The sequence below is a fragment of the Podarcis raffonei genome, chromosome 10, assembly GCF_027172205.1.
Source record: "Podarcis raffonei isolate rPodRaf1 chromosome 10, rPodRaf1.pri, whole genome shotgun sequence".
Lineage (NCBI taxonomy): Eukaryota > Metazoa > Chordata > Lepidosauria > Squamata > Lacertidae > Podarcis > Podarcis raffonei.
Window position 1 is genome coordinate 1341616 of NC_070611.1, and position 20813 is coordinate 1362428.

Consider the following 20813-nt stretch of genomic DNA (forward strand, 5'->3'; position numbering starts at 1 on the left):
TGTAGTAAAACAGCTACTTTGAGATCTTGTATTTTTCCTGTAAGACCTATTGCAGTCGTTAAGAGTCGTCAACAGGCTCATCACAGCTATCTGCCAATCACCCATTCCCACCACCCTTCTGAGTAATACCCCTCCCCACCTTCTCACTATATAGAAGGATCTGGCAACTTCTGTTTCAGTGTATCTGAAGAAGTGTGCATGCACACGAAAGCTCATACCAAGAACTAACTTAGTTGGTCTTTAAGGTGCTACTGGAAGGGAAAAAAATTTTTGTTTTGACTATGGCAGACCAACACGGCTACCTTTCTGTAACTGGAATTCTGAGGGAGATACTAAACCAAATAAATGATAATGGGAATGTACAAAGAGAACCCTGTCATTTGTAGTGGGCACTGCAGTGCACAACGCCCCCCCCCCATGCATCAGTACATATAAAAGACTCTGTATGAAACCTCTTGCTTCTATTTCTACAGGGAAGAAAAGATCCGACCCATCCTGTACCCCGTGCAAAGTTCTTGGTGCCAAAACCCAAGCTCTCCAACACATCCCCATTACACTGTGGGAAGATACATCCCGGCGGGCATTGAGGGGAGCCACGTGGGCAGACAAATGAGAACTCAGCTGGTAAAGCAGGATCCAGATACCGGTGAGTTAAAGGACATTTAGAGAATGAAGGGTGGTGTTTGTTTGTTTTTAAATACTGACAGAAGGAATTTAGAGAAAGTGACAAGAGCAAAAGATTTCTCGTAGGATCTTCTTTTGCATCAGCCTTGCCGATACTTGTTGCTAACACATCCGTTGTGTTGGTACAAGATGTTTGTTGTTAGGGGTGTCTCTTTTTGGAAGCTGAAATGACACACTGAGCCACTACTGGGAGAGACCCGCTATGCTGCCTGTGGCTTGTTAATGAAGCAAGTGCGAAGAAGCTGCTCAAATACTGTGAACACCAGACAAAGCGGTGACACACACATACACACAGAAGGAAAAGGTTTCAATGTCTCCAGGGACACATGTCAGAAGGAGTGGTTAAAATTAAGAAAAAGCATGTTGCATAGCTATTTTAGATTTAGTTAGATGTCTGTGCCAGAAATGAGGGAGGGTTAGTTTTGGTACAAATAAGTACAATAGCACCAGGTAAAAAATACATAATCTATATACATAGACATAATATAAAATAGAGAAAGTCAGAGAAAATTAAATGGAATATAGTATAAAATTCAAACAACATGACACCCATACAATCATTCATCCAGCCTCAGTCACCAGCCATTCCACTCCACGCCACAGCCGTTCAACTGCACAGCTCTCATTGCCAAAACTAGGTACTTTTCACTTAAGTTTCACTGATTTCAAGGGGAGAATTAAACACATTTGGTATAGAGAACCCATATTGTAAATGCTCAAAACACACACTATTCTAATAGTGCACACCATACTCATTAATTATACAAACTCTGTAATACAAAATATCCATTTATTAGGTGTGCTGCAGCAACATTTACATGACTGCTGTTCTGTTTCTTTACTTAGTTATCTGAACCTCTAACCAGGTGCTATACATCTCCTTTCTTGCTTCTTGAGATATTAGTGTGATAAACTCTTTGCTGCAGCTCTCCCTGTTGAATGAGAGACTCTCTTATGATAGCCACAACGTTAATGCATGCTTCATTTCTAAGATATGGCAAAGGCTGTGCCATGTTTCTAGAAAAAGAGGCACCGGAACTCACCACAAATGCCTCCCTTGTTCTCTTACAATGGCAATGGCGCCCACCTGAGATGTGCCGGAACTGAGGTCCAGCAAGTTCCAGTTGGAAAAAAGACCTGGGTAAAGGTGTGGTATCCAGATACCTAGGAGAATTCACAAGATGCTTTTCCATTCCAGAATTCTCCCATAAGAAGACTTCCCTGGGCAGAAAACAATAGGAGTGTAGGTTGCCACTTCAACTATTGTTTTCTCCAATACAGCTCAAGCAGATTTAAAGGAGCAGTCCAACATTTACATACAATGGTCTCTTGGTCTGGAACCTTGGCCTAGTTGTTAATTAAGCTGCAGTTCAGACCAGGGTCTGCTGTGCATGTGGGAAAGTGGTGAGGGCCTAGCCCATGGGTAGGCAAACTAAGGCCCGAGGGCCACATCCAGCCCAATCGCCTTCTAAATCCAGCCCACGGACGGTCCAGGAATCAGCGTGTTTTTACATGAGTAGAATGTGCCCTTTTATTTAAAATGCATCTCTGGGTTATTTGTGGGGCACAGGTACTCGTTCTCCCCCCCCCCAAAAAAAAATATAGTCCGGTAGTCTGAGGGACAGTGGACCGGCCCCCTGCTGAACAGGTCTGCTGACCCCTGGCCTAGGCCTATTGCATCTCTTGCCTTATTTCAGGGTGGAACTACAGGTGTCAGCAGCAGATCTGGACTACTTTCAAATGCTTCCAGTGGGATTTTGGGTAGAAAGGCTGTGGGTGCAGAGGTTTTAATCTCTTCCTTTGCTCTCCCCCCCAACCCCCTAACCTCTGACCCAGACATTTTCCTCAACTAGTCCTGAGGACAGAATCGAACTCAGCTGAGGGGGAATCACCTGGGATGACAAGTTGTGGCAGAAAGCATTAGGTGGAGAGAGAGTTCAGCACTCCCTACCTGTTATAGTGAGAACTGGAAGAAACTACTTAAAATCTTGCCTCAGCTATTATGACTTCACAAGATAGCCTTAGGCAAACTACTCTCTCTCAGCATAATTGCACAATAATGCTGACCCATCCAGTGGTGGGCCTACATTTTGGGGGCTCTGAAGCTTGAACAGTCATGGGGGGCCCTTCGCAACCAGCAACAAAGTCTGGTTAACCACTGATATCTTCTTCAATGGGGCTGTTCCATGGTAGATCACCACACCTTTCTGTGCTACTTACTCTCAAACGCTGGGATTGTTAAAAAACATGCAACAAAATAATAATAAATTTGAGTCACGAGACTCAAATTGGGTCTACTAGACCTAGAACCTTTAAGCAATTTGGACCAAAGTTTCCTCAGGGCCCCCTCTGGGATTAGGGACCCTGATACTTGATCCATTTCAGAGTAGATCGCCCCTGGACCCACTGTACAAATTTATTGTAATGTTTATTGTGATAATGTAGGTGCTGTAAAATGCTTTGAGTACTTAAATTTGCTATTTTGTATTTAACATTGCACCCCATTCTTTCCTACTGAGAGCTAATGCTGCCTAAAAGTGCTTAACTTAGTTTTGTTTTTAATCCACATTATGAGCTAATAACAAGGATGTTACAAAATTGTTTCACTGTGTATTGGAAGCTGTAGTGATTCTTTTTTCTGGCAAGTCTTCATAGAAACCCATAACAAAATATATTTTTCCTTCTGTGGAGAACAAATAGACAAATACAATCATTAATCTTCTTTTATTTCAGTGCAAATAATTCACTATTGTTTGAAATGCATTGTGGCTATTAATGATCATTTGGCAGATCGGTGATTTTGAAATACTTGGCTATTAAGATACTGCATTTTCTCTGCATACCTACTATATTTACCAGCGGTTTTATAGCCACATTGTGTAACTTGGAGTCCAAGAAAACAATGATTAATGGCTTTATTTAAGAGAATTTGTCTGTTTAGTTTGTACTGAAGCCTATGGACACCACAAAGCAGGTGCTAAGACTATATGTACAGATCATAGCTATTCAGAACTACGGAGACGGCAATCCATGGCACATTCACTTTTAAGCGCTAATTAAATTATTGCCAGTTGCATTTTTTTATCTCATTGATATTGAACTCCCCCAGTTCTTCTCCCAGCATAGGTTATCTACCAAGGCAGTTTCTACACCAAAAAGTTTAAACCCAGGCCTGAATTGAGATAAGCAGCCTCTTCCAAGAGCACCTGGAATTGAATGGCAATCACTTGCTCAAGCCCTCTGTTTCAGAAATAGGGATGAGGGAGAAATTGGATTCTGTTCTTATTTAAAACCAGATTTATCAAATTTGCAGTTTCCAAAACAAAATAAGAACTGAAACACAGGCATCTTTCAAAATTCTCACTTATCCAAATTATGCGATGCAGTTCTCCAGCCAACCAGTGTTTACAAAAATACATATATTAGGGGGAAATGTGAATGAAATGAATATATTTGTGAAAATAATGTATAGAAATGCATTGTATGTGTTAAGTTGTGGGCGAACATAGCAGACGACACAGCGATTTCTCCAGAGCAGCTCTTTACTTGTAAGCTGGACAGAACTGAACAGCAAACAGCTCAGCTGGCCTGCTTTTATAGGCAGCCGGCTGTCAACATTGTAGCAACAACAACCCAGGGTTTCCCGCCTAAAATAACTGACGTGGACCTGAGTGAAAACTATCTACAGTATCCCCCTGCTGGCCCAGGGTGAGAACTTCAATACATAACAGTATTAGCGTAAATTGCTTGCAAACCTGTCTACATTACTCAAAATTCATTCATCTAACAAAACAGGATTAGAAGGTACTCTGGACACATCCATAGACCCAACTGTCACCACAGTGAGAGGCAGGTGGAAATGAAAATGAAAATGGTTATCTTCAGCCTATTGGGAAATAAATGTGCTTAAATATAGTTTCTGTTGCAGACTTGTTTGCTAAACGTTAAAAGATTTATAACAGTCTTTAAAGGAACCAGAATAAAATTTTATTCTGTTTTAAAGATCAGAAATATACTTTTGAGGCATTAGGACCTTTGAATAGATGTACACATTAGTAACAAGTTTTAAATCCTAAGGAGTTGGAATTTTATTTAAAATATATATATTTAAAGATCTGCTATAATGTTAGTGAAAACGCAGTATCTCTCTTCCCCCCATTTCTTTTTCTTTTAAAAGTAGTGCACATAAGTTTGCTTTTGTTTTCTCTCCACAGGCCTTCTCTGCCCAGGAAGTAGTCATAGCATAAAGCCAGCAGAAGACAGTAACAGGAAAAACAGAATAAGACCAACTCGTTCAGCAGGAGTAAGTAACCATGACATGTTTGATTGTTATTACAGATTTAGAGTGCATAGCAACAAAAAAAGACAAAATCAGTTCACTGCCTCAAGGAGCTTACACAATATAAAAAGAGGGTGTGTAGATGAGGGAGGGAAGTGGAAAACAAGTAGCAAATCAGCAGAGAGGAGGAATGGGAAAGACAAAGGTAACAAGAGGTGAACAAATGCTTTTTCACTTACATACTTTGGATTGATTTCATTTGTCACGTGGAAGACTAAAAGTCATGAGCCTAAGGCTTTTTTATTGATAAAAATGAGTTTTTATTTGAGTTTGAAGAAAGAGAAATGCGGCAGCACGCAGGTGTTTTAGGAGTGAGTTCTGAGCATCAGAGAATGAATGGATGGAGCTGTTCAAGGGAGCAAGACATCTTTGGGGAGAGGAGGGCTGTGGAGCTAAAGGAGAAGATTTGAGACGTATAAGGCTATGGAGACAGAAAAAATGGCATCTGCCACAGAGAGCTTTAAAGCTAAGGACAAGTATGTGTTGGATGCAAAGGGAGCTGGGAAGCCAGTGAACAGCTGCACGCCAAGAAAGGACAGGGTCCGAATGAGAAGAGAAGTGAGCAAGTTTTGAGTGAAGGCAAAATGGTGCAGCAAGTCTCTGATTCAATATACCTGTGTGTGGAGAAACATCATCTCACTTTTTAATCATCAAGCAGATCTTTTCCTGCAACATAAACTCAAACACAGCATCTCTCAACCGGGGGCCAAATTACCCCTTGGGGGCCCCCAGGATATTCCAAGGGGGCCGCAGGTGATAATCGTGTAAATGGGGGGGGGGGAGCGCATAGCATGAGACATGGGGCCACAGAGGGAAGTGAGAAGTGAAGGAAACAGAAGTGACTGAGAAAATAAAACAGAAAAGAAATGAAGAAAATAAAAAACAGAGAAGCAGAGAAGTGACTGTGCTTCCCAGTGGATGGAGCACCACACACACTCTGTGTCAGTGTCGCTTCCGCTTCCTTCTCCCTCCCACTTCTGCACTCCTCCGCTGCGTGCACCAAGCATCTCGTTTGTCACGGGCAAGTCCATGGGTGCAGTTATCCCTCACAGCAAGGTGCATGATGTGGTTATCTCTCACAGCAATAGAACTAGATATAAAAAAGCTTGTTTCTGGTCATCAAGCACAAGGGTCACATTGATCAAGAAGTACTTAAAGTATAATTTTTTATGTAACTGTCTTTTGTATAAATTATAAAAATTACCGGTATGAATTAAATTGTTCTATTTACAAATAAAACCCCACATTTAAATAGCTACACTTCTACCAGTAGGACAGGGGGTGACAGGAAGAAAACATGTTTGGAAGGGGAAAGTCAGAAATAGGTTGAGAAACACTGCTCTAAAGAAACTCTGAATTTATAGCCAACCCCAGTTGCGTAGTCTCTATGCAATTCCACAAAGTGGAAAGGCATGCCTGTGTACCAGACCATCTGATGCATCTAACAAAGTGAGCCTATTCCTACAAAAGCTTATCCCACAAAAGCTGTGTTAGTCTTTAAGGAGCTAACATAATAATAATGGATTACAAACCAATGGGATTCCTTAGAAATATTTGATGTAGCTGGCAACGGGCACATTCACACATCTAGCATTTCAGGGTTCAGTTGCCCTGTTCAGCACTATGGACCCCATAGTCCAGACGTGTTCCTGTGCTGGTACCCTCTGCTTTCCATGGCTGATAGTGAGTGGCTGGCAGCAGCTGTGCAGTCTACATCTCTGGTTTCCTGTGGATATTTGGTTGGGGCACATGGTGCTTAGAGCAGTAAGGGTGGGGTTATCTAATCTTCACAACAGCCTTACCTGACAGATCATGGCTGGTCTAAGGATGCTGTGTCCAGAAAACACACTACATCACACTGGCTTTTCATAGTACAGTCCTCATTTTTTAGTTTTGTGTTGAACTAGGAGTGCAATTATTCTTAGTGTTTAAGGTAGGCATTAAATCTTAACAAATATTAGCTTAGATGCATGAAATATATTGTATAATTGATCTATATGTATGTATATTACATAAAACGTTTTTGGAAGATGTCCTTCCCACCTTCTTTCTTGACACACCACAATAAGCCAGAAAGTCTCTAATTAGCCATTGTTTCCTGTTTTACATGAACTGGGAACCTATAGATGCCAGGTTCCAAACAGGCTGGTAACTTAAATCAGTTTTTAAATATGGTTTAAGATCCTGGCTTGTTCTGAACCTGGTAACAATAGTTTCCCAGTTCAAACCAAATGGGAAACTATGGCCATTTGGGGACTTCCTGACTTACTATAGTCTAGGGATCCTGCAGGATGCAGGATATCAGCCTATTAAGCTGACATAATTGTCCAAACTGGGCCATAGTGTAAGTGTGTGTGTGCTTCAGAGTTTTAATGTGTGAGGCATTTAATGTGTTTGAGGTATGGCCCTCAGCAACTGGCAGGTCAACTATGGCCTAGTAAGGCTGGCCCTGTAGACCAAAGAAAAGTCCACAGCCTAACGTGCTGCAACAGATTCATAACACTCAAGCTACACTAGATGATGAATTTATTTATATGCCGCCCATCTGACTGGGTGGCTTCTAACAAATTAAAACACAGTAAGACATCAAACATTTAAACCTTCCCTATACAGGGCTGCCTTCAGATGTCTTCTAAAGGTTGCATAGTTACTTACCTCCTTGACATCTGATGGGAGGATGTTCCACAGGGAGGGCACGACTACTGAGAAGGCCCTCTGCCTGGTTCACTGTAGCTTCACTTCTCTCAGTGAGAGAACCAGCAGAAGGCCCTCAGAGGTGGACCTCAGTGTCCAGGAATGGAAATGCTCCTTCAGGTATACAGGGCCAAGGCTGTTTAGGGCTTTAAGGGTCAGCACCAGTACTTTGAATTGTGCTTGGAAACATACTGGGAGCCAGTAAAGATCCTTTAACACCAGTGTTATATGGTCCAACAGCTGCTCCCAGTCACCAGTCTAGCTGCTGCATTCTGGATTGGTTGTAGTTTCTGAGTCGCCTTCAAAGGTAGCCCCACATAGAGTACGTTGCAGTAGTCCAAGCGGAAGATAACCAGAGCATGTACCACTCTGACAAGGCAGTGTGCAGGCAGGTAGAGTCTCAATTGGTGTACCAGATGGAGCTGGTAGACAGCTGCCCTGGACACAGGATTAACCTGTTGTTCCATGGACAACTGTGAGTCCAAAATGACTCCCAGGCTGTGCATGCACCTGGTCATTCAGGAGCATAGTTGCCCCATTCAAGACCAGGGAGTCCCCCACAACTGCCTACCCAATCCCTCATAAACACGAAGTCCTGAGCGGCCACTTGTAGGGGTGTGTCAACATGGATGTTAAAATCCCCTAGGACCACCCGACTAAGTGTCTCCAGGAGAACATCCTTCACAACCTGAAGCAGGCAGGAAGCAGAGATGCCGGTACACCAATAGGAATCCTGTACTGCCCTTATTGTCCAACTTCCAGAACATGCACTCAGAAAACTGGGTCTCCCCAGTAGGTTGCCTGGTGCAAACTAATGACTTCCTAAAAATCACTGCATCCCCTTCCCCACATGACCTGGGTTGCTGTGTGTAAGAGAAACCTGGCGGACAAGCAATGGCAAGAACATGTCATGTCCAACCAGGTCTCTGTTACACATGCCAGTTCAAGTCCTCCATCCATGATCAAGTCATGGATGGCAGTGGTCTTATGAATCATTGTCCTGGCATTGCACAGCAGCACCTTAAGGTCTTGTGGGACACCCTTGTTGATACCTGTATCCTTCTGGTCAGGGCAGACCCAGAGGCAGGGATAGTTTTCAGACAGTGACTAAACTTGCCTCCTCAGTAATGACGTGGTCTACTCTAGTCCTAGTATAACTCCTCCTCCTGTCTGTGATCACTGGGATCACGTGCTTGAAATCTAGCTATAGAAGCATAGGATTTGAGGGCAGCAAGAAAAGAATCAGCAATACGTATGCAATTCCCAGAGGTTGGATGGAGGGGGACTATTAATTGGGGAAAGGCCCCATTGCAATAGTCAGCTATAGATTGCCACACCATCTGCTATATTGGTTGGCAATGGTGTATAACCTTAGTATGCTGAGATGATAGAGAGTACTTCTGGGGCCATAAATCTGATTAAGATTCTGTCAGTGATGGGATTATCTGGAGGGTACTTATCATTTTACTTAAGCCAAACAGCTTAATTTTTGCATAGATTTTCCTCTTAGAGGACTTAATGAGACTTGTGTAGACATTGGCATGTATTTCAGAATTGAAATAGAGGAGTTGCCTGAAGTATTAGATGCACCTTTCTTCTTAGCTGAATTTTTCTCTTCCTCAGTCCCGTATTTTTATTTATAGACATATGAATTCCTTGTATGTTATCTTTGCTGCTACTGATGACATTCTTGGCATTTTAGTGCAGTTAGTATGATGGTGCTTGCATATTTTTTAAAAAAATCCATGCTGCTTAGTGGTATGTTTAGTGTGTGTGGCACCTTAATGCTTTTGGACAGAAATACCTTCAGGTGGTAAATATGTTCATATATTTACATACTGAGGCCTATTTATAATGTGTGCATTTGCCTTTACATCACAGTAGTGAATCTGGGGCATCATTTTACTTCTTGAGTATCACATCTTTGGTGTTATAAATATTAACTTGCTGGTCCACATGACGACAGAAGAAAAATTCAGAATGTAACAGTTAGAGGGTTGCCATATTTTAAAAAATGAAAATCCAGACACAAAAGTTTTTTCTTTCAGTTTTGCCCAAATTTGTTGAACTTTTTCGGCAAAATAGCAAAAAAATTCATTTTTGAGCTTTTTAAAAAACATATAAGTATATAAACCACGTGTCTGAAATAGTATAGGAGAGCTATCCTGAAGCTATTTTGACTCTCCCAAATTGACCTCAAATATTTCTCTGCAAGGAGAAATGAAATGGGAAAGTCTCCCCATTGTCTTTTGCTTACAAATCCTGTCTTAAGGGCGTATTTGTGTATGAATAGGGTGAGCCTGTGACCTGGATTTGGGAACTAAACTATTAACCATCACAAACCTACCTGACCATTATCAGGTGTCCTGGCAAACAGGATTTCCGCTGTAGACCGCCTTCTTCTGTGATGTATATATGATGTTTCGGGGGGGTGGTCTTGGGCTACAGGGTGGGCAACTTCAAAAGTCTATATAAGGGCTTGCACACTATTGTTCTGGGTTCTCTCCTCCCTCCTGCATGTGGTGAGTGAGGACCCTGTTGCAACAGTTTAATAAAGATCAGACTTAGTAGCCACTTTGCTTCTCAATATACTCTGGTTGGCCTCTGTTATTTTCTCATACCAATAGGGGACCCACTTAAGGACTCTATATGGGCTCTTGAATACCCCATAAGGGAAAAGGGGCAGTTTTTTTTCTTATAACAGTTTGGTGAGCCAGCCAGGAATTTTGGTTGACTGGATTCTGGGGGCGAGGAAGGACTGGTGATCCAGTGCGCACCAGGCGAATTGCCAGGAGGAATCACCAGTCCTCCAGTGATCCCCAGGGTCTGGAAATAACTGGAGTTCCAGTGGGGCTAACAAGAAGAAGCAATGCTCAATCAGGCCAGCCATAAACAACTACTTGTAAGATCCCAGGATCATCCGAAAACCAGCAGATGCAGAAGCGATTATAGAGATCGTCCCGGGGGCGGGGGGGGGGGAGTAGGTGGGACTCTCTCTCTTTTCTGTTTTGAATGCTACTAAATAGAGAGTTTTAGATTAGAAGCCTGGTGTCGAGCTGAGTTATTCAAGACACCACGTTAACACAGACAAACCATTTTATGCTGCGTGTGAACTCTGCTATTATCCGCCACTGAGGAGAGTGGCAGCGCGCAGTGGAAATGTGTGGGCGCCATTGAAGTTTGTCGGAGTGGCAATAAATCAAATTTATTGCAGGGCCATTGCAGCAGACTCAGTGGGTCAAAATTATACGACCCAACAAACTTTAACACTTTATGCCGCTGACAGCTCAGTAGCAAGGAAAGCGAACGACTGGTCATGAGGGATCGTTAGGTCCGGAGGTTATTTTTTAGTATAAGGGTAACACCCACCTGTAGTCTAAGTCTAATACCAGGCACCTTAAAGAACCCTAGCATGGGCTCAAATTGTGAAAAGGGTTGACCAGTCAGGCTCGTGCCGAGAAGAAAGCCTGGGCAGCACTTTCTTCTCGACAGAACTCTGAAATAGCCTTCCTGTTAGAGATCTTTGTTTTCTCTAGAAGTGGATAAGTTTTGTACTTAAGGTTTAAAAATGTTAAGAAACGGTTTTCCTGTGCTTAAATTGGCCTTAAAGGTAACATTCAGCAGCTGCTTATCTTAAATGTGCAGTTTTAAAATTCAAGCTTGCTTCAAATTTTTGTGTGACGGAGCCATGTTTTGGGTTGATCAGATATTGAGGAAAGGGGAAGAGGGGAGATGTTTGTCTGAGTTCCGAAGTGTAGATGCCACCACATTGAAAGAATAATTTCTTTCACATGTGGAATGGGTATTATGTGGCACCTGTAACTGGCCACAATTCTGTGCTCATATGATTTTCTTCCTTCCTATCTTCCAATGTTTCAGTTACGGAAAGCTCTGTGTTCACGTATTTCTTTCTCCATGTTGGGGTCCTGTGTCTCTCTGTTAGCAGCTTTCTGCTATTTTCCTCACTCCACGATATTCCTTGGTAACCTCATAAAATCCCATGACTTTCAGTTACCTGTGTCTGCAGAGATGACCCCCAGCTCAGCCCCTTGACCCCTAAACTGCCCTCCTTCCCCTCCCATTCTACATATCCAACCTGCAGGCTAGTAAGTCTCACTGGATGCTTTGTCATTGTTTCAAACTCAGTATGCCTGAGACCAAACTTCTTAACTCCAAAGTTCTCCTCTCCTCATACATATTGGTTTCTCTGTCCTCTGTCTCCATATTCAGTCATTTTGCTTCTCCCTATACAGCATTGCACCCCCTACAAATAAACCAGTTCCTACCTGTACCTTCAGCAAAAACCTGGGTCCCTGTCCTGTCTTAATGACTGGAATCCTATCCATTCTGGGTCTTCCACCTTGGTCCCCTCATTTCTGTTCTGGACTCTGCTGCCAAAACCTTTACCTCTCATTGCTCTGATAAACTGACACCCATCTTAAATTCCTACACTGTATTCCTTTCTGCTCCCAGATCCAGCACATAGTATTTGTTATTTCCCTGCCACACCACAAGTATCTCACTACTTTTATCCAAGCACATCCTTGCCTGTGATCATCACTTTCTCAGACCCACTACCCTCAGCCATCCAAAGATTGTCTGCTCCCTCAATAGGCTCTGCCTCACAGAGTTGTCACCTCCCTTGTTTCCTTCACACCCCTCCTCAAGACCCACCTTTTCTATGAAGCTTTTAACTCATGTATTTTTCACTAGTTTTCGTGCTTGATTGTAACTCAGCCTAAGTATGTGTAATGGAAACCATCATGTGTTCTGTTCCGTTTACCCCTGCCTTTGCTTCCCTCCCATTCCTTTGTGCCAAATATTAGATTGTAAGCTCCTCGGGGCAGGAACTTGTCCTCTTGTACACTGTAAAGGGCCATGCCTACTGATACGTATGTGTGAGAGAGGGGGGGAGAGAGAAGCTGCTTCTGCTATTGTTCACATGGTTTAAAATGATGTGTGGAAGATACTGGTTCAAATCTTGGTGAAAAACCAATAAATCATGTGAATCAAATGGCTTCCATTTACCAGACAGTAGCCTCTCAACCAAATTTCCAGCAGACTGTGACTTATTGCAAGTTTGGAGCCCCTAGTATCCAAGAGTGGCTGGGGAAACCCAGCCAGATAGGAAGGGTATAAATATTATTATTATTATTATTATTATTATTATTATTATTATTATTTATTACTACCTGAAGAGCAATCAATGGGAGAGTCCATGAACAGTCAGATTCCTTGAGAATTACTTAAGGGTTAAGGGTTAAGGCCCCATTTGGCGTCAAGGATCAGCCTACTTGTGCATCTTCCAAGTGGCCACACCTCAGTAGATGACCCACTGGCAAGTGTCTACAAACCTGCTGGTGAGGAGGGAGCCACACCGAGAGAGGAGGGAAGGCCGTGGAGGTTTCTTGTCTAAGTGCCCTCCCAAGCCCGGAGTTGACACTGGTCGTGATTTTTACAACAGCTTGTTTACTGACAAGCATAGTTGCTCCTAGACTACCTCCAGAAACATCTACAAAATTTTCTAATGTGGCTAAGTAGATTGGCACCCCCTGTTAAGAAGCAGAATTACTAGTTTACTTTGTAACCATGAAATAAACATCAATTACACGAACAGAATTTGCAGATAATACCTAGAGCTGGACCATAAAGAAGGCTGATCACCGAAGAATTGATGCTTTTGATTTATGGTGCTGGAGGAGACTCTTGAGAATCCCATGGACTGCAAGAAGATCAAACGCATCCATTCTTAAGGAAATCAGCCCTGAGTGCTCACTGGAAGGACAGATCATGAAGCTGAGGCTCCAATACTTCGGCCACCTCATGAGAAGAGAAGACTCCCTGGAAAAGACCCTGATGTTGGGAAAGATGGAGGGCACAAGGAGAAGGGGACGACAGAGGACAAGATGGTTGGATAGTGTTCTCGAAGCTACAAACATGAGCCTGGCCAAACTGCGGGAGGCGGTGGAAGACAGGAGTTCCTGGCGTGCTCTGGTCCATGGGGTCACGAAGAGTCGGACACGACTAAACGACTAAACAACAACAACCTAGAACAGTTGAAAGCAACTACGGGATGGCAATGCTCATACTACTCTAGATGGGACATAAACAGGTCCTGATACATGTAACTAAAGTGTCATGCTCTGCCATTGCTTTTTAGTAGCAATGGGTTCATTTCTCCAGTTCAAACAGCAGCAACAAAATCCAGAATCCTTAGCCCAGTCTGCCTCTCTCCTTCAGCCACTTCCCAATGAGCTACTCACAATTGTATTGCAATTTTATGTTTCTTTAGGCGGAGAAAAGAGTACTTTAATCTTATGAACAATGGGAGGCCCCAGGTTGAGACATCCAGTCATCTATTCTTAGAACATGCAAAGAAAGAGAGCCAACTTTGTAAGGCAACTTGGTGATGTAAAAACATTTTTAAAGGAGAATTGTGATCATTAATCTCCAAAGTCAGCAAAAAAGGTACCATTCAGTACTGGTTCAGATGTTAGTAGTTTAAAAAGTAGGGTCAGTAATCCACACAAAACCAAAATGTGTGTTACTTCTTTAGTTGAAGTGAAAAACCAGAAATATAGTTTTGGCTTTTTAACCCTGCTTGAAAATGGTATTTCATCTACTTAGCTGTTCATAGGATTAATATGCTACCATAAGAAATTCAAGATACCTTTTCCTGTTAGAGAAAAAAATATTCTTCAGAATAGGTTTAGTTACCTACAAACAATGCCAACTAAAATATGGGAAAGTGCTACTTTTTCATCATGCAAAAAATCCTGTTGCCTTCATTACAAATAATGGATTGGGATCTGTGTTAGCCAATATGCCATCTGTCATTCTGATTGATGTACTTTATGCAACTTATTGACAAACCCAAAAGAGAGAGAGAACTTTTCTTTATGTAAATAATCTAAGGTTGTATAATACCATGGGTGGAAATACATTTCAATCTTGTACTCAGAAATAAATTCCATTATTTTCAGAGGGGCTTATTCTCAAGACCAGGCTTCCTCAAACTCGGCCCTCCAGATGTTTTTTGGCCTACAACTCCCATGATTTCTAGCTAGCAGGACCAGTGGTCAGGGATGATGGGAATTGTAGTCTCAAAACATCTGGAGGGTTGAGGTTGAGGAAGCCTGCTCAAGACATTGAAGTCTTAAGTGGACACTAAGCTATCTAAATAATGAGAGACTTCAAAAACGGTTTTTTTAAAAAATCATTTGCTGTTTACTATACATTGATGATTTGCAATGAATTGTAATATATTTACATTAAATTCTAATACTGATGATTGGATAACTGAATTATCCAGCTAGGTCCCTCAAAATCAGATTAAGAAAATAAAGATCAATAACAATTTGTCCTGTTCCAGTGAATGTATTTTTTTTAAAAAAAGGTCAGGATCAAATTAAACAAAACAGTAATTTATTAAATACAGGCATCCCCCCATTTATGTACATTCAATTCACGCATGACTGAGCATATAGGGCTCCAGGGAGGGTCTCCTCACGAGCCAGAGGCACAGTGGGGGTGCTCTCCATTTACATAAAAGGTAAAGGGACCCCTGGCCATTACGTCCCTCCCTATTTACATACATTTCCCTAAATGTGCAGGAGGCTAGAAGGTAATCCCTGCATAAATAGGGAGTTGCCTGTATAGACACACGTTGGTTACCATTTGGGCCATTTTGCACATCCAAGCGCATCCCTAGATTTGCTTCATTAAGTCACTAGGTGAATAGGTCCTGTTTACACTAAATGAAAAAGGGGTAGGCTGTTATATTTCCAGTTCATGGCTTTTCTTAAGTATTATATTTATCATGTGTGAGTCCAAAACTGGCTGAAGCCTGGAACACTATTGGAGAGAGCAAGAACTGGCCCCAGCTCCTGAGAGACAGTTTAGCCACACTTTAAAAGGTGCCCTGGAAATGTATACTTCTTTATTTTCTCATGGGTGGTGAATGGCTGCACATACTTGTAACAAGCTGCCTGGAAAGAATGCTGCAGGGAAGAACTGTGTAACTTCCAAGGAGATTCTGTAATGTATGGACACACCCTCAACTCGCTGCCCCATTCCAAGTCGGGCCATGTTGGTAGAGTTCAATATTATTTAGGAAGAGAGGCCTGACAAAGTGGTTAGGACATTTGGCTACATTCATGAAAGACAGAAATGGGGGGGGGAGGTGCTGTAAGGGGTGGTAACAGGAAGTTTGTTATTCCTTTGAAGAACTTTATTCAACCTACTCAAGTTCACATGGGAAAAATGAGTGCATGAGGTTGTTAGCTGTGCTGCCCATAGCACCCTCTGTACAACCTGCAGCTCCTAGTGAGCCACAGTGTCTAAGGTGAAGCATAGTGTTATGTACTGAAGTTCTCACCCTGGGCCAGCAGGGGGATACTGTAGATAGCTTTCACTCAGGTCCACATATGCAAATAAGGAATTGAAAGTGACATTCAGTGATTGGATAGTTACAGAAAGTTGTTACTGTTGCATTGTATTTGAGCTCTATATAAGCTGGATGGCTGAACCCTTCAGCTCAGTTCTGTTCTTTTTTCTTTTTTCTTTTCGAATTTTTTAATTGATTTTCACAAAATTTTAAACACACAAACAAAAAACAAAAAACAAACAAGCATAATCATAACCTTATTAAAACTAATCTAATTAACATTGTTAAGTGACTTCCCCATATCCGCCTGGTTGAATTTCAGTGCATTTCATTTTAACGGTTTTCCAAATCAGTATTCTTATAAAATTAACTTAATCACTGTAAAGGGAATTGGGGATTGCTTGTGCGTAAAGGGTGCTGCAGCTCTAGGCAACGTTGCCTGGATAAACCTTTCCCTGGCTGGACAGCCCTTTCTCCATGACTGTCTCAGTCACTGGCAGAATCCGTCAGTGGGCGTTTTCTGAACTTCTTCCAACATAAAAATTCCTTCACTCCAAGTCTCCGCCTAGCCTCTCTGCGCGGAAGTCTCCTGCGCAGAGTGGGCGTGCCCAATGGAGGTCCTGGGCTCTCCCTGCTGCTCTCTGTGGAAGAGTCTCGGAGCCCTCCCTCCGCCGTCTCCTCTTGCTTCCTGGTGTCCCTCCTAATTCCTTCCTCCAAGGAAGCTTGCTCTCTCTCCCTGCTGGTTCCTTCTCCTGCATCGTCAGGGAGCCTTACCTCCACCCTAGGCTCCGATGGCAGTTCCCTGACAATCACTAAACATCTTTCTTTCTTTCCAATTCCGCATTAAACATATTAGTTCATCACATTACATATTTAAATCCTAAGCCTATCTGGTATTTGCAAGCTTTTACCAATTAATTTAACTTAACATAGTTAATTGAATAGTCATTAAATTCCATCCATTCTTCCTGGTACTCCTCCTCCTTCTGGTCACGGACTCTTCCAGTCAGGTCGGCTAGCTCCAAAAAATCCATTTCACTGTTGGTACTTCTTGTGTTTTCCAGTTCTTAGCTAATAAGATTCGAGCAGCAGTTGCAGCATACAAAAATATTTTAACATCTTTCCTGGGCAATTCCAAACCTGTTATTCCAAGAAGAAAGGCTTCTGGTTTCTTTATAAATGTATATTTCAACATTTTTTTAATTCATTATAAATCTTTTCCCAGAAGTCTTTCACCTTGGGGCAGTCCACCACTAATGGTTTTAGGGGTTGCTCGTGCGTAAGGTACCGCCACTCTAGGCTAGGTTGCCTGGTTAAACCTTTTCTGTCTGGACAGCCATTCACTTTGTGGCTGTTCAGTCGCTAGCAGAATCCGTCAGTGGGCGTTTCTTGAACTTCTTCCAGCAAAGAAGTTCTTTGACGCCAAGTCTACGCCTACTTTCCCTGCGCGGAAGTCTTCTGCGCAGGGTGGGTGTGGGTAGCGGAGGACCCGTGCTCTCCCCGCTGGTCTCTGGCGAGGAGTCCTGGAGCCCCCTCGCCGATTCCCCCATCTGCCCCCCTTTATCCCTGGTGTTACGCTGATTTCCTTCCCCAGCTGATGAGCTGCCTCTCTCCCTGCTGGCCCTTCTCCAGCATCACTTGGGAGCCTTGCCTCCGCCTCTAGCTCCGATGTCAGTTCCCTGACAACCACATATGATAGAAAGTACCTTTTTTTCTTTACATTTCCTTTTTTTTATTAATAAGTTTTATTAGTTTTCATCAAATTATACATTTTATCCCGAATACAACAAATCATGACTGTTTTGGACTTCCTTCAGCGTCTCTGACAATCATCCATATTTATACCTTTAATACACATTCCCTTCTTTCGTATTGCCAATGTTCCTCCTTACTCCTATTATTTCTAATAAACAATACTTATTTGTTTTTTACAGTGCCTCTTGAAATCCCACTAGCGTTGTGTTAACACCGCATGTATTTTTCAGATAGTCCACAAATTTTTCCCAGTCCTCGATGAACTTTTGATCTTTACTGTATCTAATTTTCCCAGTTAATTTATCCAGTTCTGCATAGTCTGTCAATTTTAATCTCCATTCTTCTATCGTCGGTATCTCCTCTTGTTTCCACTTCTGGGCCAACACAATTCTGGCTGCCGTTACTGCGTATTGGAAAAGCTTACAGTCCTTTCTTCTTATGTCCTTTCCTACAATCCCTAAAAGAAAAGCTTCAGGTTTTTTCACAAAAGTATATCTTAACATTTTTTTCATCTCATTATATATCATTTCCCAAAAGCTTCTCACTTTCTTACATTCCCACCATTGATGAAAGAACGTCCCTTCTTTTTCTTTACATTTCCAAGATAGATTATCACAATTGTGTTAAATCTTTGCTAATTTAACAGGAGTCAGATATCATCTATACAACATTTTCATTATGTTTTCAGTATGTACCTTTAACACCGTACATGCAGTGAACTTGACCCCCTTCTTCCACAATCTTTCCCAATCCTCAAACATTATGTTATGTCCTACATCTCTTGCCCAATCTATCATCACTGATTTAACTTGTTCATCCTTTGTATGCCACTCCATCAGCTCAGTTCTGTTCTGGCCTGTGAATAAATTAGAGCTGCCTGAAGAATCGCTGTGTCGTCTGATATGTTCACCCACAACTTAACACATAGCACCTTTACCCTCAAGCTTGGCCTAGAGGCAAAACACATAATCAGACAAGATGACATACTATTGCAGGGCAGTATCAACACAGGGGGGGTGTGCATATTTGAATTCTCTGTGAAAAAAGCAAATCCTCTCAGTGTATACAGAACCTTTTAAAAAAAAGTATTTCTAACAAATGCAATCCCACTGCGGTTACAATGTAAAACAAACTAAAATATTCTAAAAACAAAGCAGATAAACTACCGTACTGACCCAAATATAAGCCACACTTTTTTTCTAAATTCAGGCCGTGAAAATGCAGCTTATATTCGACCACATGGCTTTTTTGTGATTTTTGTGTCACTGCACATTTTCTTTAGGCTCTAATCTGAAAGCAAATCAAAATGAAATGTCATTTGTGTGATAGCCATTAGGGAAGTAGTAAACATGTCTTAAGACAATATTGCTTCCTGCAACCTTCCAGATTCAATGAAAATCATCTAGTCTAAAACATTTACTTATCTAAGAAAATGCATTATCTTGGCAGGGAAATTAGCATTTTGTTTCCAGATTCTTAATAATACAACAGGCCATCATTTTGCTAAATCTTCCTAAGTAGCGCAGAAGGTACATTTTGCATGCACAAAAAAGGAGGTGGCCAAAATTTTGTCCTGTATTCTTTAACTTTGTTAAAAGACCAAAACACAGGCCACACTGTGGGGTGTGAGGAGCTGATTATACTATGAGCTCAATTTCCAGCCAATATTTCATACCCAGTTGTTCTAAAGCAGACATGTTCAACCGGTCGACCGCAATCAACAGGTAGATCCCCTGGTGATCCTGGTCGATCGCGGGATTAAATTAAATGTAGAATGAATGTCACCGCCCCCTCCCTCTGTCTCTCTGTCGCGTCAAGTGGGCAGAGTTTGGCATATTCTTTTTTCAATGTGGAATATGCCGATTGGCTCTAGCACCACGTGTGTTTGCTATCAGCGGAGTTGAAGGTGAGTGATTTATGTAAATCCCCCGTAAAAAAAGGTCAACTACTCTGGTAAATCCTCAATGATCACTGTCAGTTTTTTTATACTGGGAGTAGATCGCAGTCTCTTGGGAGTTGGACAGGCCTGTTCTAAACCAATGAGGCTGCTAATTGCCATTCATGTTGAATGCTTGCAATGCTAGTTGAATTATGAAAATTTCCCAATAGAACTTGTCACTTTTGTCTGCACTGTTTTGTCTGTGCATGTTTAAAATAACAAAATCTCATCCGCTGTTGCATATCTGAATTTTTATACATTTTCAAACTTTCTTTGGGATTTTAGACACTGTGGAAGAGGCATCACATGCCTTGCTCTTGAGACCACAGAAGTCAGGCAGGTCACATAGTCCCAAACAGGTCTTCTTAGATCCTGAATGTGATAGTTGAACAGGCTGGTCCATTTCGGCCTTGACATTTGGGGGTCTTATCTCACCATTTTAAAAAATAGGAAGAGCCCTGTTGGATCAAGACAAAGGCTCATTTAGTCCAGCATTCTGTTCCCATAGTTCCCAACCAGATGCCCATGAGAAGCCCAAAAAACAAAATTCAAGAGAGGTTTATTTGATAATATATGCACAAATTTGCATATGAATAAGACAATAGCTTGGAAAAGAGATGTGTTCTTTTTCTCTAGCTGATGCAGATGTCACAGCAGGTGAGAGAAGAAGAGGTGAGAGAAAAGGAGGGGTGCCTCTTCTAAGGCACTTGCCATCTCTAGTGTTTGTAAGAACTTTCATTTAAAACAAAAACACTAACACTGATTAACCAGCAGCACTTATTCAGCTGATCAAAAGATAATAAATGGGTAACAGCTATGACAAACTTCCCCGACCTCGTGCCCCCCAAATATTTTAGACTACAGCTCTACCACCAGCAGCCATCACAGTCAATGGTGAGGGATGATTGGGGCTGTATTCCAGCAACTGGGGCTTACACGGTTGGCAAAGGCTGAGCTATAATATTAGAGGGGTTACAGCCATGTGATGTGGAGTGAATACTGGTTTTTTGCCATTG

The 20813-nt window shown here is 42.0% G+C and overlaps 1 protein-coding gene across 5 annotated transcripts in view; it reads left to right on the plus strand.

Moving 5' to 3' along the window:
- Positions 1 to 20813, plus strand: part of LMNTD1 (lamin tail domain containing 1) — a 267223-nt gene that overhangs the window by 151137 nt on the left and 95273 nt on the right. For 3 of the 5 annotated variants that reach the window (XR_008332541.1, XM_053406837.1, XM_053406836.1), the window contains exons 9-10: positions 474 to 646; positions 4899 to 4987. Coding sequence is in view for 3 of the 5 variants with exons in the window: in XM_053406837.1 (XP_053262812.1) it covers positions 474 to 646; positions 4899 to 4987 (262 nt within the window). In the remaining 2 variants the exon portion in view is untranslated. Of the gene's footprint in view, positions 1 to 473; positions 647 to 4898; positions 4988 to 14009; positions 14972 to 20813 lie in introns of those variants that run through there. The other 2 variants (XR_008332542.1, XM_053406838.1) reach the window with 2 other exon arrangements.